This window comes from Staurois parvus, unplaced genomic scaffold (assembly GCF_062004578.1).
Source record: "Staurois parvus isolate SC_StPar_1 unplaced genomic scaffold, SC_StPar_1.0 ptg001798l, whole genome shotgun sequence".
Lineage (NCBI taxonomy): Eukaryota > Metazoa > Chordata > Amphibia > Anura > Ranidae > Staurois > Staurois parvus.
This window is the reverse complement of record NW_028319594.1, coordinates 342,047-369,138: the sequence shown is the minus strand read 5'-3', so window position 1 is coordinate 369,138 and position 27,092 is coordinate 342,047. Positions and strand designations below refer to the sequence as shown.

The window sequence follows — 27,092 nt, the reverse complement described above, 5'->3', positions numbered from 1 at the left end:
TAGACCGGCCTCTGCACAAAATGTGGCCCTGTAGGGCTCTGCCCACCCAGCCGCATCATTCATTCATGGTGTTCTGTGAATGAACGAACTGCAAGTCCCGACAGCCTTTGCGGCTGTCAGTCTGTAGTTCTCAATGAGCTCCGCAGTGCCCTGGTAGTTCACGGAGTCTTCTTGGTAGTATCTGCTTGTTCGTGCAAGGTACAAGCACACAGATACACTGACAGGTCTGCAGGAGACCTGTACGGCACCAAGGATCTGCTGATCGCTGGTGCAATGCTTTACAGGCTCCAGTAACAAAAAATAATAAATTGAACTGAAAACTGGAAATTCTTCCTGCGCCAAAGAAGGTAATACAGGATCTACCCTGCTGCTGTGCAATGTGATAAAACACACAAAATGTGACAATTATAATTATGTTATATATATATATATATATATATATATATATATATATATATATATATTTTATAATATATATTTTTCCCACTAAAGAAATGTATATTTTTTTGATGAGAGGAAATTAACTGAGGATTTTAGATTATTTTAAAACTTCTTTTGTAGCTCTGTAGGTAAATGCCTCGGTTGTAAAGGACTCTCATGTCATACAACAGGAGGAGTGGTCTCTAATAATCCTGGGGATGTGTCTGGACCAATTGTAAAGGAGGGGTGGGTTCCTTTTGGGTATTTAACCGTTTCAATACCGGGCACTTTTACACCTTCCTGCCCAGGCCATTTTTCAGGTTTCAGCGCTCTCACACTTTGAATGACAATTGCGCGGTCATACAACACTGTACCCAAACTAAAATTTTATCATTTTCTTCACACAACTAGAGCTTTCTTTTGGTGGTATTTAATCACCGCTGGGGTTTTTATTTTTTGCTAAATTAACAAAAAAAGACCAAACATTTTGAAAAAAAAACACATTTTTCTTTGTTTCTGTTATAAAAGTTTACAAATAAATAATTGTTCTTCATAAATTTAGGCCGAGATGTATTCTGCTACATGTCTTTGGTGAAAATAACCCAAATTAGGATGTATTATTTAGTTTGTAGGAAAGTTATAGAGTTCACAAACTATGGTATAGATCTGAATATTGATCAATCCTGAAGTACTGACAGCCAATCTAATTTCTTGAGGTCTAAGAATGTCAGAATAGTACAGATATCCCCAAATGACCCCTTTTTGCAGAGTAGACAGTCCGACGTACTTCACAAGAGGAATGGCGAGTTTTTTGAAGTTGTATTTTTTTTGTCATAATTTTTCGGAAAATGAAAAAATTAAAAAAATTATTTTCACTATTTTTTTTTTTTTTACATACTGTCACCAGTGCAGTACAGCGTCATCATATAACTGGCATGGCGGCGAACAGGGACACTGACTGGTGACAGTATGAAAAAAATATATATATATTTTTTTTTTATTTATTTTTTTATTACATTTTTTTTTATTTTTTTTAAGATTTTTTTTTCATATTTTACTATGACCAAAGTAGTACAATGTTACCATAGTAACATTGTACTACTTTGGGGAAGTGATCAGTATTTTTTATTTTTTTATTTTTTTTACACAATTTGCTTATAGCAAAGAATTACTTTGCTATAAGCAAGCATTTACCTGAATGAAATCGATTCATTCAGCTTTTTTTTTTTTCTTTTTTTTTGTGCTTAGCTGTGATTTGGTCACAGCTAATCACATGACATGTGCATGTGATTAGCTGTGACCATTCACAGCTAGGCACTAGTATACAATGGATGGCATCATGAATGAAGCCATCCATTGGATACAACTGTCATGTGACCTGCTGTGATTGGTCACAGCAGGTCACATGGTACCAGCAACGGGAGCCGGTACTCGGATCTGTCATCGGCCGTGTCCGAGGTGCACGGCCGGTGACAGATCGCACTGCTGCGCCGCTCTGCATTAGCGCAAACTGCGCATGTGCGGGAGCACGCCAAATGGCGTGCACCCGGAGTGCAGAGACACATTTGAAGCCGCCAAACGCCCATTGGCCGGGCGGCTAATGGTTAAGGGAGTTTCAGACAGGAAATGGACGTCTTGAGAACGCCCGATGGGAGGGGCGAAACGCATTGACGCATTTCTGGTCTATACCCCATACGTCTGACGTCACTTCCGGTGAGTGGAACGCACGCTGAGCGGTGCGTTCCAGCGGCCATCTTTTGTGTATGGTTTTCTCTGTGGAGCTTCTGCTGTACCCCGGAGCTGCGATGTGAGATTCCTGAGGAGGCTGTATATCACTCATTTTCCATCTGGAAGAGGTTGTTTCAATAAATGTGCCTTTTTAAAGTGGTTGAAATGTGAGTGGCCTTAATCTTTGATTTTATTAATAGTAGCAATTAGCAATATCACACTATCTGAGATTTTTTTCTCCCGGTTGAATGGTGGAGCCTATTCTGATGGTGAGGAATCCTATAGAGTGGATACGAAAGAGGGCTTAGGATCCCTTTAAATCCCTAAAAGGCCTTTCATTCACCAAAATCTGGTGAGTGTAATTGATGTTGGTTTGCACTGGTGGAAGATGGAAGTTTTCTTTGCATCTGAAGAATTTTTGGATTTCTTATCTTTACACAAATTTTTTGTGATTCACGAACTTTTGGTGTCTATTATTATGATGGACTTTCACTATTAATATTATTTATGCTATATTTAGTATTATTATGCACTTTATAGATTGATTATATTTAGAGGTCTATGTTTGCGCTGTTTATTTATAATTAAAAAATAATAAATGCATGTTTTTTACCCGGTAAAAAGAAAAAATGTGCATTTATTATTTTTTGTTAAAACATTTTTTTAATGGGATGCTGTGCCTTCTGAAATGTAGGGAAAAGATCCCTGCACTATTTCTGGAATCGCAGCCCGCATGGGAACTCTTCGTTCCCACTGCAGGAGATTTCGAGTGCATGCACTGTGCATTAGGATTAATGGCACCCACAAGCAGCTTGAACGTTTTTTTGAACCAGAGCGGTCCCACGGCAGCAATCACCTGCACAGATGTGAACCTAGACCTAATCAATGTTCTTTACTTACCACACTGTCATGCTGCACTGAGCCCTGGTAACACCTCCTATTGGGCTGTACTGCTGCCATTACAATAAAGTGATAATGATTGGGCGAGACATTTTAGAATATTTTGATATGGATCTTTTGCTGATGATTTATTGGCTGGCTGACAAGAGCCATTGCTGCTTTCTGTACATCGGAAAGGGTTAACCAAGCCATAGCTTTGAAAATACAAATATCTGTATTGCCATTACCTTAAGTGCAGATATATTAATTGATTGGATATCCCCTCCAAATTCCTCGCACACTATGTTAAAGGACAAGAGCTCCCTTTTGACTTGTTCTGGATCAGCTTTGGATTTGTCACACTTGTTTATGGCCACAATGATGGGAACTGAGATACACACATGAAGGAAAAAAAAAAAAAGTATACATTACACACACACAATCCCCTCCATGGACACAGGTATATACAATCAACCACTTAGGCATGCAGACTGCTTCTACAAACATTTGTGAAAGAATGGGTCGCTCTCAGGAGCTCAGTGACTCCAAGCGTGGTCCCGTGATAGGTGGCCACCTGTGCAATAAGTCCATCCGTGACATTTCCTGGCTACTAAATATTCCACGCTCAACTGTTAGTGGGATTATAACAAAGTGGAAGCAACTGGGAACAACAGCAACTCAGCCACCAAGTGGTAGGCCACGTCACATGACAGAGCGGGGTCAGCGCATGGTGAAGCGCACAGTGCGCAGAAGTCACCAACTGTCTGCACAGTCAATAGCCAACAATCTCCAAACTTGGTGTGGCCTTCAGATTAGCACAACAGTGCATAGAGAGCTTCCTGGAATGGGTTTCTTTGGCTGAGCAGCTGCACCCAAGCCTCACATCACCAAATGCAATGCAAAGCGTTGATTGCAGTGCTGTAAAGCACGCCGCCACTAGACTCTAGTCACTCCAGAGAACCCGTCTCCACTGCTCTAATCACACTTCTCTCCCTGGCAATCCGATGCACATGTCTGGGTTTGGTGGTTACCAGGAGAACGGTACTTGCCTGACTGCATTGTGCCAAGTTTGGTGGAGGGGGGATTATGGTGTTGGGTTGTTTTTCAGGGGTTGGACTTGGCCCCCTAGTTCCAGTGAAGGGAACTCTTAAGGCGTCAGCATACCAAGACATTTTGGACAATTTCATGCTCCCAACCTTGTGGGAAGAGTTTAGGGATGGCCCCTTCCTGTTCCAACATGACTGCGCACCAGTGCACAAAGCAAGGTCCATAAACACATGGATGAGCGAGTTTGGGGTGGAGGAACTTGACTGGCCTGCACAGAGTCCTGACCCCAACCCAAGAGAACACCTTTGGCTGAGACTACGAGCCAGGCCTCCTCCCCCGACATCAGTGCCTGACCTCACAAATGTGCTTCTGGAAGAATGGTCCAACCTTCCCATAGACACCCTCCTAAACCTTGTGGACGGCCTTCCCAGAAGAGTTGAAGCTGTTATAGCTGCAAAGGGCGGGCCAACTCAATATTGAACTCTACGGACTAAGACTGGGGGGCCATTAAAGTTCATGTGCGTGGAAAGGCCGGCGGGCCAATACTTTTGGCAATATAGTGTATATATACACACACACACACACTGTATATATATTAGACCAATGTAAGAAAGCCCTACAGATCACTCCAAGGAAGCTTGAAATCATCTTTAATCACTTCAGCTCTGAAGGGTTTTATCCTGTTCCTGACCAGACCATTTTTTGGTATTTAGCACGGCATTACTTTTACTGGACTGGTAATTGCAGTCATGCAATGCTGTACCCAAACGAAATTTGTATCATTTTTGTCATACAAATAAAACTTTCTTTTGGTGGCATTTGATCACCACTGGGGTTTTTTTTTTTAATTTTTTATCATATAAATGAAAAAAGACAAACATTTTTGAAAAAAAAACAAAACAATATTTTTTACTTTTTGCTATAAAACATATCCAATAATAATAATAATAATAAAAAAAAAATCTAATTTCTTCAAAAATTTAAGACAAAATGTATTCTGCTACATGTTTTTGGTAAGAAAAAAAAAAATCCCAATAAGTGTATTTAAATTGGTTTGCGTGAAAGTTATAGGGTCTACAAACTATGGTATATATACTGGAATTTTTCTTTTTCTTTCTTTTATACTAGTAATGGCGGTGATCAGCGACCTATAGCGGGACTGTGATAGTGCAGAGGGCGATCTGACACTAACTGACTAAATGACAATGACATCACCAGTGACACTAATACAGTGATCAGTGCGAATACTATACACTGTCACTGTACAATTGACACTGGCTGGGAAGGGGTTAACATCTAGGGGAGGTCAGAGGTTTAACAAGTGTAAAGTGTGTGATTCAACCGTTTTTACTTCTTGCTTTGCAGGGAGAAAAAAAACAGCCACATCACTGCTCTCTGGGACCCGCTGATTAGGTTGTGTTGTAGTGAATGACAGCACAGCCGGGGCGGCCCCCTACCTGGAAATGTTGGATCACGTATATCTACGCGATCCAGCGCAGTGGAGCCACACCAAAGCAGTAAAGCTACAGGAGGCGGCCCGGGAACTGGTTAAAGTATAAATAAAGCCCACATTTTTAGGTAAATGTTAGATGGTTAGAACCCCTGCCAGGTTTTTATTGCTGTCTGTAGCTCAATAAGGGAAATCCATTCTATCATAGAATGCATGAAGATAAAAAACCTTGAGCCTTTACAACCACTTTTTTCCCCACCTCCTTGGTCCCCGCTGATCCTACCATTATTCTGTACTATTATCATCTCTTACCATTAGCTTTTTGGGCATGCTTAATAGACTCTACCGTCTGCTTCATTACTCCATCATCAGCCGCGACCACCAATATGACAACATCGGTCACATTCGCCCCTCTCTCTCGGATTGCTGAGAAGGCCGCATGTCCTGGGGTGTCAAGAAAAGTAATTCTGTTCCCGGAAGGTAAGTAAACTGGAAAAAAACAAAATAAAAGGATTAAAAAAACAAACCACAAACTAAATTCTTCCAAATTCTATTACACCAAAATGTGGATTAAAGGTTAAAAATACCCCCGCGGTCAAAGGCCTCGTCCCAATGCCGATGCCTAACCCTAAATATTAGGGGAGGTGCATCCAAAATCAATCAGATTTGCCTTTGAGGTGCTATATTCTTTTTTTTTTGTTTTTTTCTGTAGTGGATTAATGGTTGTCTAAAGCTTTGGATGGAGTGGTGAGGGATTTGGACCCCTGTCCCTGTCTTTTTCCACTGCTGTCTAGATCCTGGTTAGAGAGATGCAGTCTCTCCATGGTGACCCCCTACCACTGCAATTGAAAGGTTGTCACCAGAACAAGAATAAAAATGAAATCTTATGTTTGTTTTTAAAACAGCACAAGGGACAGTACTGAGAAGTGTCCCTTGTGCTGGTGCCGGCTGTCCTGGTGGAAATCCGAAGACCTCTGCCTTACTCCCAAATCCCACAGTCCTAGTCTTCCGGTGCTGCGGAGGTTAATACCAGCACTAGACCTGTCGCAGGCACTTATCAAGAGTGCCCACTGTGCTCATGCATTACACCTCATCTTCCATTCATAGACACTGTACTATAGTTTCCCCTCTATGAAAAGCGATCTATGAATGAAGGACAGCAGGATGGATGACAGGTCCACCTCCTACATTCACAGATCGCTTTCAATTCACAAAAGCTACAAAGTTGTCTTCAAACACAGCGCCTATAAGGGAGGAGGGGGCAGAAAGGGCGGGCATAGTCAGCACTCTTGAATGACTGACAGATCCTTCGGCTCTATCATTATTATTATACAGGATTTATAACACCAACAGTTTGCTCAGCACCATAAAATATACAAATTACAGTGTTACTAAACCCACAACAGTACAATCAGTCTGTAGATGCAGTAAAGCATGCTTGTTATACTCACTGTGGAACCTAAGGGGTTAATCCTCCGCATTGTGCAAAATAGGCCATTTGATCCTGTCTTCTCTGCCCCTCCTCTTGTTCAAATGTCTAATAAGACAGACTGAACCCACAGCCACATGCACATGCTCAGTTTAGTGTGTATTGCTAGAGAGGTTTTTTTGTTTTTTTTTGGGGGGGGGGGGGTAGAGAGCATGTGATCAGCACAGAGCCATTCAGCACTGTCCAGACAGAGGTCAGGGGTTTTGCATCCTCCTAGGGCAGAAAGAAAACTCCTCCTACAAGCTTTAACTAGTGCCCTGCTGAACACTGATAGAAGTCACAAGACTGATATACTGCTGATGAGAAAAGGTATTTAGCAGTTTATATTTACTAAAATAATTGTATTTCCATGTTCTGTGTACTGTGGGAGAGCAGATAAAGTGAAAGCAGGGTCCGGGGAGAGCGGATATAGTGAAAGCAGGGTCCGGGGAGAGCGGATATAGTGAAAGCAGGGTCCGGGGAGAGCGGATATAGTGAATGCAGGGTCCGGGGAGAGCGGATATAGTGAATGCAGGGTCCGGGGAGAGCGGATATAGTGAATGCAGGGTCCGGGGAGAGCGGATATAGTGAATGCAGGGTCCGGGGAGAGCGGATATAGTGAATGCAGGGTCCGGGGAGAGCGGATATAGTGAATGCAGGGTCCGGGGAGAGCGGATATAGTGAATGCAGGGTCCGGGGAGAGCGGATATAGTGAATGCAGGGTCCGGGGAGAGCGGATATAGTGAATGCAGGGTCCGGGGAGAGCGGATATAGTGAATGCAGGGTCCGGGGAGAGCGGATATAGTGAATGCAGGGTCCGGGGAGAGCGGATATAGTGAATGCAGGGTCCGGGGAGAGCGGATATAGTGAATGCAGGGTCCAGGGAGAGCGGATATAGTGAATGCAGGGTCCGAGGAGAGCGGATATAGTGAATGCAGGGTCCGGGGAGACCAGATATAGTGAATGCAGGGTCTGGGGAGACTGGATATAGTTAATGCAGGGTTCGGGGTTTAGTAACACTTTAAAGTAGAATTTGATCCAAGAGGAATCAGAGGGCCCTGCTTGTTAGAGCTTATAATCTAACCCCAAATCAAGAGTGCTACTATGCCTGCCCTTTTTCATCTCCTCCCACATTCATAGAAGCTTACTACAGCTTATGTGAATGAAAAGCGAATTACGAATGGAGGAGGCAGACCTGTCATTCATCCACCCCTCCTCTATTCATACAGTGCCTTTTTCACTGATGGACGCTATAGTACATCTTTTATGAATGCATTTCCACTATGACAACCAGCACCAGAACAAGGAGCACTTCTCAATACTGTCCCTTGTGCTGATTTAAAAACAAAAATTGGAAGATTTCCTTTTTATTCTAGTTTTGTTGACAACTCAGAATTTTGTATTTTCACCTCCCTTTCGATTCCAGTGGTAATGGTCACTATGGGGAGACTGCGTCAGGGTCCAGACAGCAGTGGATTCAGATTTCCACTATGATAGCTGGCACCAGCACTAGGGACACTTCTTACTAAATGCTCTCACCTCAACGACAACAACCTCCTCGATCCCCTACAGTCCGGCTTCCGTCCCCTACACTCCACCGAAGCTGCCTTACTCAAACTCTCCAACGACCTGCTAACCGCCAAAGCTAATGGCCACTATTCAGTGCTCCTACTCCTTGACCTCTCTGCGGCCTTCGACACAGTCGACCACCCCCTCCTTCTCAAAAAACTACACTCCCTCGGCCTCAGACTCTGCTCTCTCCTGGCTCTCATCCTACCTGTCACAACACTCCTTCAGCGCTACCTATAATGCTACCACCTCCCCCTCACTCCCCCTCTCTGTTGGGGTCCCTCAAGGCTCTGTCCTCAGGCCCCTTCTCTTCTCCATCTACACCTCCTCCCTTGACAAACTCATACACTCTCACGGCTTCAACTACCACCTATATGCCGATGACACGCAAATCTCTCTCTCAACCCCCTACCTCACCCCCTTGGTCTCTGCCCAAATCACACACCTACTGAGCGACATATCAGACTGGATGTCACTCCACTTCCTTAAACTGAACCTCTCCAAGACCGAGTTTCTTGTCTTCCCCCCCAGCCCGGACACCACCCCCCACTAACTTCTCCATTACATCCAACAACGCCACCATCAAACCCACCCCGCAGACCAGAGTACTTGGGGTCATTCTGGACTCCAACTTAACCTTCCAGCCCCAAGTCCAATCTTTAACAAACTCGTGCCGCCTCCACCTCCGCAACATCGCCAAAATCCACACGTTCCTAACCACAGAAACCACTAAACAGCTCATCCACTCCCTCATCATATCACAACTCGACTACTGCAACTCCCTCCTCACTGGCCTGCCTCGCCGCTGGCTATCCCCGCTTCAGTCGATCCTGAATACGGCTGCCAGACTCATTCACCTTTCCAACCACGCCGTTTCCGCCACCCCCCTCTGCTAATCCCTCCACTGGCTTCCGATTGCACAACGGATCAAATTCAAAATCCTAACACTGACGTACAAAGCCGTCCACCATACTGCCCCAAACTACATCACTGACCTAATATCCGAGTACCACCCAACACGCACACTCCGCTCCTCACAAGACCTCCTTCTCTCTAGTTCCCTGGTCTCCTCCTCCCATGACCGCCTCCAGGACTTCTCCAGGGTGTCATCCATCCTCTGGAACTCCCTGCCCCAAACCATCAGATTATCACCTACTCTCCTCTCCTTTAGGTGCACCCTGAAAACCCATCTCTTCAGGGAAGCCTACCCCACCCCCTGCTAACTTGCCGACCTCCTCCACTCTTCCTACCACTCCATCCCCCACAGCTATCTCCTCCTGTGCCACCATCCCCTCCCTCCTAGATTGTAAGCTCGAAAGAGCAGGGCCCTTGATCCCCTCATGTTTTGCATTGTATTGGTATTGTTCTGTCACATGTTCTGTCCCCCATTGTAATGTACAGCGCTGAGCGAACTATTGGCGCTTTATAAATACTGTATAATAATAATAATAAAAAAATGTGAGTGACGTCCCTTTTGCTGATTTTTTTAGGCTATAATGACAGAAGTATCCACACTTGTCTTACCACTAAATGCTCCAATGTGTTGAGTGATGCCGCCAGCCTCCATTGCTGCTACCTGGGTTTTGCGCAGCTGGTCGAGGAGAGTAGTTTTGCCATGATCTACATGACCCATTATAGTTACCACTGGATGCCTGGGCACAAGAATAGAAGGATCCGCAGGAGGCCTAGAAATTAGAAAACAAACAACAAATAAATGGGCATTTAATGGGATATAATATATAACCTTCATGAAACTGCAACAAACTGAACTGTCACAATGAACAGCCTTCTCTGATGCTTCTGCATTGTTTCAGTGCACAGATGTTTCAGCCTTTAGATGATAGTAGATACATGCGCGGCAAAGGAGCGGAAAAATGGGCAGTTGATCCTTGCTGCAGCCTCGAACGTACATTGTGAGAAGCTCACAGTGTGCAGTAAAAGCAATTTCAGTCCGAGAGAGGAACATGTACATGAAGGTCAGCCTTAAATAAAGCAAGTTAACCACTTCCCGTCCAGCCCATGTACATAAACGGCCAGATGGGAGCAGTGCAGGGACAGGTGACCGTTTATAAACATCCTCCCGCTTCCTTGCTTGTGCGCGCTCCCTAGGAGCATGTGTCACCGCGATCCGGTGTCTGCTGTGTCCGGTGCCAGTAGATGGGCTGTTAACCACTTCCCGTTGGGCCCATGTATATAAACGGCCGGACGGGAGCAGTGCAGGGGCGGGTGGCTGTTTATAAACGTCCTCCCCGCTTGTGCGCACTCCCTGGGAGCGCACAGCACCATGATCCGTGAACAACGATCTCTGTACGGGACCTCTGTGTGAGGTCCCAATCATGTGATCACTGATTGGCCAATCAGTAATCACATGAATAGTAGTAAGCAAGATGTTACTTCTGACATTACTGCTTACTACGTGTGAAATCTGTGAATGATCACAGAGGTCACATGGTACAAGGCTATTCACAACAGCCTTGTACCATGTGACAAGCTGTGACCAATCACAGCTCACACAGTATTCTCAATGGCTGCAAGAATGCAGTCAGAGAGGAGAAATGATTGCTTTTACACCCATAAAGGCTGTAAAAACAATCAGTGTGGAAAAGCAATCAGTGTGGAAAAAAAAAAAGAAAAAATCTTCATCACCCCCCACAAGTAGTACAGTGTCACCATGGAGACACTGTACTGCTAGGGTGACAGTATGTTAAAAAAAAAACATAAATAATAATTTTAAAAAGATACAATAAAAATGTAAAAATGTTTTTGAAATATTATAATTTTTGGTTATAAACTAATGTGGGTTATTTTTTTTACTAAAAAGATAACTGAATACATTTTGGCCAAGATTTATGAAGAAAGATTATTTGCAAAATTTTATAAGAAAACACTTTTTTTTTTCAACATTTTTGGACATTTTCATTTATATAGCAAAAAAAATAAAAATCCCAGTGGTGAATAAATACCACCAAAATAAAGCTTTATCTGTCTCAAAAAAATGCTAAAAAATTCTTATGGGTACAGTGTTGCATGACCGTGCAATTGTCATTCAAAGTGTGATAGCACTGAAAGCTGAAAATTGGCCTGGGCAGGAAGGGGGCGAAAGTGTCCGGACTTGAAGTGGTTAAAGGGCAAAACTATTTTTTTTTTTTAGTTTGGATTTTGTAGTGAAGGGCTGTCCCTGCTGGAAGGAATTATCCTTACATTCGTTTTGGTGGCCATTGCCAAAAATACATAAGAGCAAGAAGTGAGGGGAAAATTTCCAATGGAAACTAATATTCTGGTGACAACTGGTTAAGAGAGGAATACTCCTCACTTTCGGAAGTCTTCCTCTAACTTCCTGTTGCATTTCCAAGACAGAAAATGAAGAGAAATCTTCCCAGCAGGGGCCAATTTAAAGCAGAAAGGGGCTACCATTGACCACTGGACCCTACAGCAGTGCACTGGACTCATTGGACGTCCCATTCATAAAATGTAAGACATGATGTACAATCTGTGGTGTGAAGGTAAAGCCTAATTCACATGGGCGGCAGAAGGACAGTGCCGCCTCCCTGACTGCGCACTGCTAAGTTAGCATTGCTGGTGTCCATACACATTCATTTTATACAAGGTGTCACTTTTGGCTTGTCAGTACTGCTGCCAACACACCTTGTTCAAGTGAATGGGATTGCAGTAGCACATGCGGTTACAGCAGAGCGCTGCAGAATTTCCCCTTCAAAAAACAGGCGTCCATAAGGCTGCATATTGCCTCACAGCTGCTTGTCAACTGGCTCTGAAAAGCGATCCAGTGTATAGCTTTTCAGAGCTGTCCAAAAAAGCAGCCACCCAAGTGAACAAGGTCTAAAAGTTGCAGGAAAAACTCCATGATTGGAGGATGGGGAGACTGAAGATTTACTTACCATAAGTCTTGTCCTCCATGCTTCAGTGGTCTAAGGTCCTGACAACACCAAGACCAATGCAGGATCTATAGCCCTGCACTGGATGGGAGGACGCTGAGGGACAGTCCACTGCTGGAGCATGAGGGAGTACTGTCTGTCAGGGGAGTGGGGGTTTAGGTACCGTATTTTCCGGCGTATAAGACGACTTTTTACCCCTTGAAAATATTCTCAAAAGTCGGGGGTCGTCTTATATGCCGGTATACGGCATGCTGACACTTTTTAGGGGCGCCACCGCCCCCCCCCCCTGCTGTTTCTTACCTGGCTCCGGTCCCACGACGCTCCGGTCCCACGACGATCCGGTCCAGGAAGCGCGGCTGCTCCTTCATTCAGTTCGGCCACTGGATGTTCGCGTGGCTGCTCGACTCCGCCTCCTCGCCGGTGATTGGCCGCCAGAACTGTAGCTCAGGAAAGGCACACAGGCGGCCAATCACCGGCGAGGAGGCGGAGCCGAGCGGCCCCGCGAAAATCGAACGAAGGAGCGGCCGGTAAGTGTGCCGTACAGAGGTGCTGCTGCAACCACATATGCTGGCTGCAGCGGCACCATACTGCAACAGGGGTCAGCAAGTGTCATTGGTGTCAGTGGGAGGAATAGTGCCCCATCATTGGTGTCACTGATACCAATGATGGGGCATTATTCCTCCCACTGACACCAACAATGGGGCTTTTTTCCTCCCCCCCACTGACATCAACGATGGGGCACTATTCCACCCCCCACTGACACCAATGATGGGATACTATTCCTCCCACTGACACCAATGTTGGGACACTATTCCTCCCACTGACACCAATGTTGGGACACTATTCCTCCCACTGACACCAATGTTGGGACACTATTCCTCCCACTGACACCAATGTTGGGACACTATTCCTCCCACTGACACCAATGTTGGGGTACTATTCCTCCCACAGACACCAATGATGGGGCACTATTCCTCCCACAGACACCAATGATGGGGCACTATTCCTCCCACTGATACCAATGATGGGGCACTATTCCCCCCACTGATACTAATGATGTGGCACTATTCCTGCCACTGATACCAATGATGGGGCACTATTCCTCCCACTGATACCAATGATGGGACACTATTCCTCCCACTGACACCAATGATGGGGCACTATTCCTACCATTGACACCAATGATGGGGCGCCCAGTCGTCTTATACGCCGGAAAATACGGTATGTAAAATGCTTTTGCCCTCTCCTATATCTAAGCAGTCAGCCATTGCACTGCAAGTAAAAATTTCAAGGTTTCCCAGAGCTGGGCATTAAGTACAAAGTGTGTTAGCTATCTGGTTGTACAAAGTATATGGAAATCAAAAGACTGGCTGTAAGGAATTGCAAATTCGTCAACAGGTAAGGCAACAAACATAGTGAAAATTGTTTTTCAACTGTGTTTTTTGAATCATCTTCCTGGATTTAATGAAATAAATACCTTTTTACAGCATGTTCCTTGACTTTTTCAGTTTGCTTTTGTTCCACAAACAGGAACCTTCTACCACATTTCTTGACAACTTGCTTGATAGCCATCTCACTTAGTGCCGACGATGGCTTTAAGGAGTTCGAATTTTGGTCTGTGTACAGGAGAGCCTTAAAGATGTCACCTGGAAAAGAAAACAATTAAATAGTAAAAAAAAAAAACAGTCGACTGCATTCTGGTAGCAAAACATTATGATGGAACGCACAGGAATAAGGGCACTGGGACTAGAATGTGATTATACAGTATATGTGCACAGTGAATGAATGAACATGGTTCTGTAGGCACCCTAACCCTGCCAGTGCTCAATGCAGTATGAATGTGACCATAGACGCTCTCCCATTTATTGTCTTTTGTGTTCACCGAACTTGTTGCCTGCACTTGACTGTTCAGCTGTGTAGTGAAAAGAATCAAATAAAAAAAAAAAGACATAGGAATAGAAGTCTAAACACACTGACCCCCCAAGCTGGACCCTGGACGTGCCGACCCCCATCTGGAACCTGGAAGCACCAACCCCTAACGCCGTCTCCCAACAGCTGGAGCCTGGGCGCGCCGTCTCCCAACAGCTGGAGCCTGGGCGCGCCGTCTCCCAACAGCTGGAGCCTGGGCGCGCCGTCTCCCAACAGCTGGAGCCTGGGCGCGCCGTCTCCCAACAGCTGGAGCCTGGGCGCGCCGTCTCCCAACAGCTGGAGCCTGGGCGCGCCGTCTCCCAACAGCTGGAGCCTGGGCGCGCCGTCTCCCAACAGCTGGAGCCTGGGCGCGTCGTCTCCCAACAGCTGGAGCCTGGGCGCGCCGTCTCCCAACAGCTGGAGCCTGGGCGCTCCCAACAGTGCCGTCCTCCAATATTTGAAGCCTGGACGCACCGACCCAAACTGGGGCACATATGCACTAATTCCAATTGGAACTGTGTACCCACCAACCCCAACCAGAGACCTATGATAATCAAATCCTGAAGACACAACAGAAGCCTGTTCACACCTATTCCAAGCAAAGCCCCTACACACATTCCCCAATCAGAGGACCTACACACATCCACCGCAACCAGAGCCCATGCACACCTATCCCGACCACAGCCTATCCACACTCATCCCAACCGCAGTCTATCCACGCCTATCCCAACCACAGCTTATCCACACCTATCCCAACCACAGCTTATCCACATATCCCAACCACAGCTTATCCACACCTATCCCAACCACAGCTTATCTACACCTATCCCAACCACAGCTTATCCACACCTATCCCAACCACAGCTTATCCACACCTATCCCAACCACAGCTTATCCACACCTATCCCAACCACAGCTTATCCACACCTATCCCAACCACAGCTTATCCACACCTATCCCAACCACAGCTTATCCACACCTATCCCAACCACAGCTTATCCACACCTATCCCAAACACAGCTTATCCACACCTATCCCAAACACAGCTTATCCACACCTATCCCAACCACAGCTTATCCCTTGCCTATACCAACAAGAGCCTATACATACCTACTCCAACCAGATCATATACATACCTAACCCAACTGGAGCCTATATAATAATTACGTACCCCAGCCAGACTCTGCTTACACTTACCATGACTGCATACTGCATACTTGTTTACACCAACCCCAACTGACATGCTAGAACAATGACCTAACAATGAAAGAAGATCTATAGGAATCCCAGCTGAGTCAGGAAACCAACTCACCAACATCCTTATCCATGGCTTTTGCTAACAGAGCTACCGTCATGTTGCTCCATACCTCCACCACTTCCTTTTGTTTTGGTTTAATTACCGGCAGATTTTCTTTCTTCTGTTTTTCCTATTTTATAAAGAGAAATTAAAGGAATATAAGAGAGCACCAAAGAATGAAAATCATAGTCTCTTATGGTGAAACTGCAGACAGACTCCATAAATGCACCAATGAGCGCAGTTATCTATTAATTAGTACCACAACCTGGCCTGATATCTTCCTTTTGTTTCCCGTACTGCAGCACTTAGACTGCGAGAGGGACGGGTGCTACTAGGAGCCATTCAGATGGCTGGAGGTATAAGTGCTATACACAAAATTCCTTTTTACCTTTCCGGCAGACAAGTAGCGGTACTGTAGAAGGGCCGTCTGCACTCTGCACGCTCGGTTTCTCAGACACATCATATGTAACTGGCGACATGACTTGTGGAATTGGACCACTTGTTCCACCTGTAGTAAGATATTCCTATTCATTTTCCTGTAAGAACAGAGACAAGCATACAGAGAATTTTCAAAATAGAACAGACAAATATATAAGCAATAAGCTAGCCCCCCATCCCCTGTGCTCTTTTCCCACATTACTCAAAGACAGAAAGCCATCACCTCTTTTATATTTGCATCATCCCTGCTTCTCCTTACACATGGCTTTTAAAATAAAAAAACAAAAAAAAAACAAAAAAAAAAAAACACAGTTAGACTTACTGGTAACTCATTTTCTATAAGTATTCCAGGACAGCCCCTTGAGACGTAGAGCTCCTCCCTTCGGGACAGAAAACATGTAAGCCCAAAACCTTAAAAGGTGGACCTCCAGGCCTCCCTCTTCAGTATTCCCAAGAACCACAGGAAGGCACTAAAAGGCATAACCATTTATGCATAAACATACAAGAATCATGGTGGGAAATCCCGGCTGTCCTGGAAGACTTATAGAACTGGTTTTCTCAAGAACGTCTTCCAGGACAGCCCCTTGAGACGATAATCAAGAACTTACCAATTAAGGCTTGACTACTGCCTGGAGGACCTTGCGCCCAAAAGCCTGATCCTCACTAGAAAGCAGATCCAGGCAATAATGTTTCACGAAGGTAGAATAGCTGGACCAGGTGGCCACCTTACAGATCTGTTCTGACGAGGCACCAGCTCTCTCTGCCCAAGATGCTGACAAGGATCTGGTTGAGTGTTCATTAACAAATGGGGGTGGAATCTTTAACAAAATATACGATTCTGAGATAGCCATTCTAATTCATCTTGCTATGGGAGATTTGGATGCACTGCAACCCTTCCGCTTCTTCTAACATCTAAAAACCCTAATATTTCTTGCTCCTTGTTTGTGGGAGCAGAACAGAAGGTCAGCAAAATTATATCTTGAGACCTATGAAAGGAGGAGGAAATTTTTGGAAGAAACCCAGGATCCGTTTTGAGAACAATCCTATCATCAAAAACTGACAAAAAGGGGTTCCCTAATGGAAAGTGCTTCCAATTCACTAACCCTACAGGCTGATGTGATTGCTAACAAAAACACAGTTTTTAGAATTAAAAACTTTATTGAAGACTTCTCCAGAGGTTCAAAGGAACAAAGGACCAAGGCTTTTAAGACTAAAGACAGATCCCAAGCTGGACAGGCCCTGACCACTGCCAGCCTGGACTTGGAAAGGGCCCTGAAAAAATCTGCCACAAAGGGATCTTGCTGGAGAGAGACCTGAAAGAAAACACTAAGGGCCGAGGCTTGCACCTTTAAAGACCCTGGTCTGCACCCATCCTGGAAAAAAATCTAAGACTGCCGGGATATCCAGAGGGCTCTGACCATGATCCGACAACCAGGAGTTAAATCTTTTCCAAACCTTAGTATAAATACCTCTGGTTACCGGCTTGTGGTAATTCACCAAAGTTTTTACTACCCTGTCTGAAAACTCCTGAGCTTTCAGTAGTTGTTCTTCAGTAACCATGCTGCCAATTTCAAAGTCTTCACCTGAGGGTGCACACCGAACCCTGCAAGACCAGAAGAAGGAAAGGGGGAACTAAGGAAAGGCTCCACAGCAGAGAGAACCATGGCCTCTTTGGCCAAAATGGGGCCACCAGAACGAGGTTGGTCTTTTCTGACAAAAATTTCCGCAGGACTGGTGGGATCGGCCTTACTGGAGGAAGCGCATAGTAGAGACTGAATTCCCATATATTCACCAGGGCATCTACACCCAAGGCCCAATCCCGCAGATTTAGGGAGAAGAACTGGCTGACCTTCCTGTTCTCTTGGGAAGCAAAGAGATCTGTCTCCCGCATGCCCCATCTCATAATGATGTCGCAAACACTTCTTGGTTGAGAGACCATTCGTTGTGCTTGACTGGATGCCGACTTAGGAAGTCCACTAGGGAATTTTGCGCTGCCTTCAGATGGATGGCAGATATCGAACACAAATTTTGCTTGGCCCAAGACAGTATGCTGCCTGCAATTGCTTGGAGAGGAGGACTTCTTGTACCCCTTGCTTGTTGATGTATGCCACCGTAGTCACATTGTCTGAACGGATCTGCAGGTGACGGACTGCCCGCTGGACTGCCAGAAGTTCCCTCTGATTTGAGGACCTCTGAGCTTCCCCCAAGGACCATGACCCCTGGGCCACTCTGCTGCCTAGATGGGCTCCCCATCCAAAGCTGCTGGCATTGTTTGTTACGATTAGTAGATTCGGCGTGGACCACTTCAGACCCCTGCAAAGACTGTACTGAATTCGCCACCACCAAAGGGATCTCTTGATACTGGAAGGGAGCTGAACTGGAAGATCCAGTGCAGTCCTGTCCCCTTCCAAACCGTCAGAAGAAAAGACTGCAGATGGCATTGGTGAAATCTTGCCCAGGGAACGACTGGGAAGCAAAATGTCATAAGACCAACCGCCTTTATGGTGCCCCTTATTGAAATGACCAGATTGTTCAGCAGCCCTACTAACGCCTAGTATATCTTGAGAAATTTTTCCTGTGGAAGGAAAATCTTCCTTTCTACCGAGAAAATCTTGTACCCCAGATAGTGAACTCTCTGGGAGGGAGTCAAACAAGACTTGACTCTGTTGATGAGCCACCCCAGACTCTGAAGGAAGTCCTGAACAACCCGCAGATCCTCTACCAACTGTTGGTAAGAACTGGCCATGAAGGGCTGATCGTCCAGATAGGGAATGACTGTAATAGACTTCATCTTTAGAGGGGCCAAGGCCTCTGCTAGCACTTTTGTAAAATGATTGGTACTGAGGCCAGACCGAAAGGTAGAGCCTGACACTGCCAGTGGTGGATCTCTGTTCTGATTTTTACAACTACCCTTAGGTATTTCTGACACACATGCTGTATGGGGATGTGATGATACGCATCCTTCAGGTCTAGCATGGCCATGAAACAATCTGGGTAAAGGATGTTTCTTACAGAGAAGACAGATTCCATTTTGAAGTGTTGGTACCTTAGAGATCGATTGAGAGGGTATAGGTTTAAGATTAGGCGAAATTTGCCTAAGGGTTTTTTTCACCACGAAAACATGGGAATAAAATCCCATCCCCTGCTCGTTCCGGGGAACCCAAGTAAGGACTTGTTGATCCACAAGGTCTCCAACTAGGCTACATAGAGTTTGAGTCTTCTCCTGATTCCTGGGAAGGTTGGTTACCAGATACCCGGAGGTGGGACTGGAGTCGAACTCCAACCAGTACCCCTTTTCTACCAAGTCAAGAATGTACGGGTTCGAGGAGATTGAAGCCCACTGAGGGAGAAAGGTCCCCAGTCTTCCTCCACACTGGAACGCTCGAGTCATTGAGACTTGGTGGGGCCCTGAGGAGGATTGAATAGGATCCCCCCTTACCCTTGTTTTTGTGCCCTGTCCAATGTTTCTTAGGTTGGACATCCTTGCTTTGCTGACTCTGCGTTTTCTGGCGAAAACATCTGGAGTAAGAACTATTTTTACTCTTTGGAAACGCCCTCTTTTTATCGGCCATATGCTCCAAGGCCTCCTGTAGGCATGGACCAAAAATTTTATTGCCTGAAAAGGGTAAGGCACAGCTTAGACGCTGAATCCCCTGCCCAGGTCTTCAACCACAATGCCATTCTTGCCGAATTTACCAGGGCAGACGCTCTTGTGGCTAGTTTGATTCGGCTGAGGCATCTGCGAGGAAACCTACCGCTCTGAACAGCAAAAGAAAAGATTTTAGAATCTGTTGCCTGGAAGTCCCTGCCGAGTAAAGTAATCCTCCTTTTAAGACTACTCGAAAAAAAAAGGGCTTCCTTTCAGGGTTCTCCCGCTCCAGCCTGATGGTATCAACCAGGGAACTATGGACTGGAAAAACCCTAGTCTTTTTCCCATGCAGCCCCACCTGTGGAAGCAAGGGACCTGGGATCCTCTTCCGGGTCTTCCTCCCCCCGGCTCAATGCCTCTGATACCAAAGTAGTACACGCAGACTGAGTCCAAGGCCCCAGCAGCGTTTGCATCCGATCCAGCAAAGATATAAATGACTGAAATGTAGTCACCATATCATCCCTAATGTAAGTGAAAACTCTATGGCAGGTTGCAAATGACTACCTAAAAAACCCCAAAGGCTCTCCAGCCTGTCCCGGGAGTGGTACATCCACTCAAGCCAAACCCCCCACACAACACATATGCCAAAGGGGAGGCGCATCCAAAAATAAGTCACTGCAAAAAAAACCCCTCATAATAAAGGATGAAGCACCTCAATGGCTAATGAACAGAATATATTTATTGGATGTAAATAATGAACAATTCCGTGCGTGAACCCATCCATCCCCAACACACCCCCACCCAAAGATACTCCCCCCACACACAGATGCCCCCCCCCCCAAGATGGGACCCCACCCCCGCCACCTCCAACCCCTACAGAGATCCCCGCCTCCCCCCTATACACCCCCCCTACCCTCACAGGAAAGGGGGGATCCGGGTGACATGGGCCAGCCCTCCACACCTCTCCCTGTCCTTCTTCACTATGCCGATGGAAACTCCCTAGAGACCCTGCTGTGATATGTGCTGATGACAAATCTCAATGAGCCACCAATTGTGTCAACTCCACAAGGTTTCGTATAGAGAAAGGCAATAAAGCAACAAAGTGCCTATAGAAGTTCGCATGTTACTCCGTGTATGGTATGCTCAAAACCTCCTTTGTTCACTTCACTGTAATCAGAGCTTCAAAAAGGACATAAAATCGGCACTAGACAGGTCCAGCCTACACCTTGGTAGCTGATCCATAGGCCATGGAATAAGTCCATCACTCAATGCAACGGGTGAAATGGAACAGTCTCACCATGTGGGTCTCAGGTCATCCGTGCTGGTAGACTGAAACAAGTAATCATGTAGTCCCAGGTAGCGGTATCCAGGGATGAGACAGCACAGCTTGCAGCGCAGTATGCAGTGTTCACACAGCGGGTCAGGAGAGCCGGCGTGCACTCTGGATTCTCAGCAGGGGATTGGACGTGGAAGGAGGACGTGATCCATTCCGCCTACATGTTACGCCCCTTCCACTGACCAGGGCTTCTTCAGGGCGTAGGTCGCAAATGACTCATCCTAAATTAGACTATCCACGCAATTGTGGCATAAGGACTTTTCCCCAAGCTGAACCCAATTTGGCCGCACAAACTGCACACTTCTTTTTGGGGACCTGATTCTGTGTCTTGTCTTAAGCTTTAACCTACAACAAGCAAAAACACAATACAGAGCATAATAAGCCCGGGCTCCTACATTGCAGACACCACTGTGCTGGGGGAGAAAAAACCAGAAGTGTGCCCCACCATTACCTGAGACTCATCGACTACCCCTAGTATACAGCAAGAGGGAGAAAATCAAGTCCCCAAGCCTACCTGAGAGGAGCCAGTGCCTGCTCCTGTGGTGTGGTGGCCACAGCCTCTGCTGGTTCTTCCTCACAAAGCACCAGCCACTCGAAAATACAGTTGCCTGCGCCACCTGGAGACTGGAACCATGAGTCCCCGGTACCCACTGATGACGTCACTCCGGCTGGAACTTTCGGCCAACCAGCTTGGAGTGCAGATGCTCCACCTACCAGAAACTGCACCCGGTGGAGGATGCCGAGCAGGCCAGGATCCTTGGGCAGTGCCGCTGGACACCATCGGTGGTCTTCCTCTTCTGAGGACTGGAAAGCAACAGTAGCGCAGCCCCACTCCTATTTCCTAATGGAGGGATCACGCCGGGCAAGGAGGAGGTAACTTACCAAACCAAGAGCCACCAGCAACGGTCCTGAGCCAAGGACTCCTACACATGTTCCTGAACGTGCAACCTATCCTTCCAGAGGAAACACTAATACTGAAGAGGGAGGCCTGGAGGTCCACCTTTTAAGGTCCTGAGCTTACGTGTTTCCTGTCCCGGAGAGAGAATCTCTACGTCTCAAGGGGCTGTCCTGGAAAATGTTTTTGAGAACTTTTTTCTTTCCATTTTGGATAGAGTAGGGAGGTGATAAAATCCAGTTGTTTTTTGATTATTGTTCCCATCTGTGACCTACTGGGGAGAGTTTCATTAATTTCCTGTCCTGTGAGCACTACATGAAGTGGGAGGAAGTCTCTTCAAAGTGGAAAATGTCCTATTAGACAACTGTCATGGAGGAAGTGTCCCCATCGGGAGGTTTCCCCTCTATTGCTGTAGTAGTTAATGCCTATTGTTCATGAGATCAATGTTGATATATTTATGTCTGCATGTAAATGCAGCAACATCGATCTCATGATCAATATTAGGGATACACCGAAGTTTAGGCCACCGAAACATATCGGCCGAAATAGCCCCATCAGCATTCTGCCGATAGGAAAAATGTAGCCGATACAGGTGCAGATACAGGGGACTGTGTGTACTGCAGGGGGGCGGAGAAAGGCAGGAGAGGAGTAGTGTATACAGTGACCGGCTGTCACTATAAGTCAGTGCCGGTTTTTAAATGTAATTACCGACTTTTTTTTTCTTCACTATAGCTCACAGAATTAGCTGTCACTTTCCACCCAGCTAAAAGAAACCCTGTATTCACTATATCCCCTCTCCCCGGACCCCGTATTCACTATATCCGGTCTCCCCGGACCCCGTATTCACTATATCCCATCTCCCCAGACCCTGCATTCACTATATCTGGTCTCCCCGGACCCTGCATTCACTGTATCTGGTCTCCACAGACCCTGCATTCACTATATCTGGTCTCCCCGGGCCCTGCATTCCCTATATCCGGTCTCCCCGGACCCCGCATTCCCTATATCCGGTCTCCCCGGACCCCGCATTCCCTATATCCGGTCTCCCCGGACCCCGCATTCCCTATATCCGGTCTCCCCGGACCCCGCATTCACTATATCCGGTCTCCCCGGACCCCACATTCACTATATCCGGTCTCCCCGGACCCCGCATTCACTATATCCGGTCTCCCCGGACCCCGCATTCACTATATCCGGTCTCCCCGGACCCCGCATTCACTATATCCGGTCTCCCCGGACCCCGCATTCACTATATCCGGTCTCCCCGGACCCCGCATTCACTATATCCGGTCTCCCCGGACCCCGCATTCCCTATATCCGGTCTCTCTGGACCCCGCATTCACTATATCCGGTCTCCCCGGACCCCGCATTCACTATATCCGGTCTCCCCGGACCCCGCATTCCCTATATCCGGTCTCCCCGGACCCCGCATTCCCTATATCCGGTCTCTCTGCACCCCGCATTCACTATATCCGGTCTCCCCGGACCCTGCATTCACTATATCCGGTCTCCCCGGACCCCGCATTCACTATATCCGGTCTCCCCGGACCCCGCATTCACTATATCCGGTCTCCCCGGACCCCGCATTCACTATATCCGGTCTCCCCGGACCCCGCATTCACTATATCCGGTCTCCCCGGACCCCGCATTCACTATATCCGGTCTCCCCGGACCCCGCATTCACTATATCCGGTCTCCCCGGACCCCGCATTCACTATATCTGGTCTCCCAGGACCCCGCATTCACTATATCTGGTCTCCCCGGACCCCGCATTCACTATATCCGCTCTCCCCAGACCCTGCATTCACTATATCCGGTCTCCCCGGACCCTGCATTCACTATATCTGGTCTCCCCGGACCCCGCATTCACTATATCCGGTCTCTCACAGTACACAGAACATGGAAATGCAATTATTTTAGTAAATGTAAACTGATAAATCCCTTTTCTCATCAGCAGTACATAGCAGTCTTGTGACTTCTATCAGTGTCCACCAGAGCACCCTCTGTTTGGACAGTGCTGATTGGTCCTCTGCTGATCACATGCATCCTCTCAAGAAAAAAAAAAAAACCTCTCTAGCAATACACACCAAACTGAGCATGTGCAGCTTAGCGCCCCCCCTTCCAGGCTCTGTTCTATCAGCAGACGGATTGGAGACAGCAGAAGGGGAGGATCAGAGAAGACAGGATCAAACAGCCTTTTTACACAATGCGGAGGATTAACCCCTTAGGTTCCACAATGAGTACAACAAGCATGCTTTACTGCATCTACAGACTGATTGTACTGTTGGGGGTTCAGTAACACTAAAGGTGAATCTTCCAGGTGTGTGTTGTACATGACAGTGAATGTTACATGATTTATAAACATTCTCCCTCAAGTCTCCCCGGCCTGGGGAATGTACAAGTCACCGTATATCATGGTACAGTCAGCACAGTACCTCTCCCGGGTTCAAACTCCTCCGTCCGTCACTGCTCAGAGAAATAACTCCAATTCATCTCCCCTGCCGGGTCCGAGCAGCCTGCTCCAAGGTCTACTCCTCTGCAGGAGCCAAGCCTCGATCTGGAGAGCCAAGCCTCGATCTGGAGAAGAGCCAAGCCTCGATCTGGAGAGCCACAGAGCCAAGCCTCGATATGGAGAGCCACAGAGCCAAGCCTCCATATGGAGAGCCACAGAGCCAAGCCTCGATCTGGAGAAGAGCCACGCCTCGATCTGGAGAAGAGCCAAGCCTCGATCTGGAGAGCCACAGAGCCAAGCCTCGATATGGAGAGCCACAGAGCCAAGCCTCGATCTGGAGAAGAGCCATGCCTCGATCTGGTGAAGAGCCAAGCCTCGATCTGGAGAAGAGCCAAGCTTCAATCTGGAGAAAAGCCACTCCTCGATCTGGAGAAGAGCCAAGCCTCGATCTGGAGAAGAGCTAAGCCTCGATTTGGAGAACTAGAAAGCCAAGCCTCGATCTGGAAAAACACAAAGCCAAGCCTCGATCTGGAGAAACACAAAGCCAAGCCTCAATCTGGAGAGCCAGAGAGCCAAGCCTCAATCTGGAAAGCCAAGCCTCAATTTGGAGAAGAGCCAAGCCTCAATCTAGAGAAACAGAAAGCTAAGCCTCAATCTGGAGAAGAGCCAAGCCTCGATCTGGCGAAGAGCTAAACCTCAATTTGGAGAAGAACCAAGCCTGAATGAGAAAGGGAGAACCAAGCCTCGATCTGGAGAACTTGAAAGCCAAGCCCCGATCTGGTGAACTAGAAAGCCAAGTCTCGATCTGGAGAACTAGAAAGTCGAGCCTCGATCTGAAGAAAAGCCAAGCCTCGATCTGGAGAACTAGAAAGCCAAGCCTCGATCTGGAGAAGAGTCAAGCCTCAATCTGGTGAAGAGCTAAACCTCAATTTGGAGAAAAGCCAAACCTGAATGTGAAAGGGAGAACCAAGCCTCGATTTAGAGAATAACCAATCCTCAAGCTGGAGAAGTGCTTGTACCTTGAAGAAGGAAGTACAATCCAAAAGATTGCTCTGAAATTTTGGATGTTAGTGCAGTACTCAATTTATTTTGTTGTAAGTGCACTAATATGTCTACAGTCACCTCAAGCAAGCTGGAAAGCAGTAAAGCCAAGCCTCGACCTGGAGAGCAGCAGCCAAGCCTCGATCTGGAGAGCAGCAGAGCCAAACCTTTATTTGGAGAGCCGTAGCCAAGAATTGATCAGGGTTACAGAAGCCAAGCCTTAAAGCGGAGCTCCACCCAAATGGGGAAGTTCCGCTTTAAGGACTCCCCATTAAGGATTGGCACCTTTGGGGGGCGGGTACCCAAATTTGACAGGTACTCGCTCCCACGGATTCCCACTAGTCTGATTGCCTAGGTGATAGGAAGTGGAAGGTGTCCTCCCTCCCTCCCTGTAGTCTTTTGGAACACGTGACAGGTCCCAGAAGACTACAGGACCATTCATGAAGAACAGCACTACTCGCGCATGCGCAGTGGGTACCCGGCTATGAAGCAGCAAGCTATCACAGCCGGGTGCCCACACTGAAGATGCCGGCCTCCTGGAATCCAGGACAGCCGGTGGAACGGGCTGCGAGGGGCACACTGAGGGACAGGTAAGTGGCTGTTTTTTAAGTCAACAGCTACAGTTTTTGTAGCTGCTGACTTTTATTTTTTGACCGGTGAGTGGAAATCCGCTTTAATAAGAAAGAGCAGTAGAGCCTCGATCTGGAGAGCAGCATCCAAGCCTCAATCTGGAGAGCAGCATCCAAGCCTCGATCTGGAGAGCAGCATCCAAGCCTCGATCTGGAGAGCAGCATCCAAGCCTCGATCTGGAGAGCAGCAACCAAGCCTCGATCTGGAGAGCAGCATCCAAGCCTCGATCTGGAGAGCAGCATCCAAGTCTCGATCTGGAGAGCAGCATCCAAGCCTCGATCTGGAGAGTAAAACCAAGCCTCGATCTGGAGAGCAGCATCCAAGCCTCGATCTGGAGAGCAGCATCCAAGCCTCGATCTGGAGAGCAGCATCCAAGCCTCGATCTGGAGAGCAGCAACCAAGCCTCGATCTGGAGAGCAGCAACCAAGCCTCGATCTGGAGAGCAGCATCCAAGCCTCGATCTGGAGAGCAGCATCCAAGCCTCGATCTGGAGAGCAGCAACCATGCCTCGATCTGGAGAGCAGCAACCATGCCTCGATCTGGAGAGCAGCAACCATGCCTCGATCTGGAGAGCAGCATCCAAGCCTCGATCTGGAGAGCAGCATCCAAGCCTCGATCTGGAGAGCAGCAACCATGCCTCGATCTGGAGAGCAGCATCCAAGCCTCGATCTGGAGAGTAAAACCAAGTCTCGATCTGGAGAGCAGCAACCAAACCTCGATCTGGAGAGCAGCAAAGCCAGGCCTCGATCTGGAGAGCAGCAAAGCCAGGCCTCGATCTGGAGAGCAGCAAAGCCAAGCCTCGATCTGCAGAGCAGCAAAGCCAAGCCTCGATCTGGAGAGCAGCAAAGCCAAGCCTCGATCTGGAGAGCAGCAGAGCCAAGCCTCGATCTGGAGAGCAGCAGAGCCAAACCTCGATCTGGAGAGCAGTAGAGCCAAACCTCGATCTGGAGAGCAGCAGAGCCAAACCTCGATCTGGAGAGCAGCAGAGCCAAGCCTCGATCTGGAGAGCAGCAACCGAGCCTCGATCTGGAGAGCAGCAACCAATAATTGAT

At 47.2% G+C, this 27,092-nt stretch overlaps 1 protein-coding gene across 3 annotated transcripts in view; it reads right to left on the bottom strand.

Annotated features, from left to right (window-relative positions):
* Positions 1-24,498, bottom strand: part of MTIF2 (mitochondrial translational initiation factor 2) — a 57,637-nt gene extending 33,139 nt beyond the window's left edge. The window contains exons 1-7 of one of the 3 annotated variants that reach the window (XM_089663912.1): positions 24,353-24,498; positions 16,048-16,195; positions 15,675-15,789; positions 13,932-14,100; positions 10,086-10,246; positions 5,837-6,013; positions 3,276-3,415 (exon numbers count right to left, since the gene is read on the bottom strand). In XM_089663912.1, the coding sequence (XP_089520038.1) occupies positions 3,276-3,415; positions 5,837-6,013; positions 10,086-10,246; positions 13,932-14,100; positions 15,675-15,789; positions 16,048-16,191 (906 nt within the window). In that variant the 5' untranslated portion in view covers positions 16,192-16,195; positions 24,353-24,498. Of the gene's footprint in view, positions 1-3,275; positions 3,416-5,836; positions 6,014-10,085; positions 10,247-13,931; positions 14,101-15,674; positions 15,790-16,047; positions 16,196-21,536; positions 21,644-21,904; positions 21,990-24,352 lie in introns of those variants that run through there. The other 2 variants (XM_089663914.1, XM_089663913.1) reach the window with 2 other exon arrangements.
* Between the last annotated feature and the right edge of the window lie 2,594 nt (positions 24,499-27,092).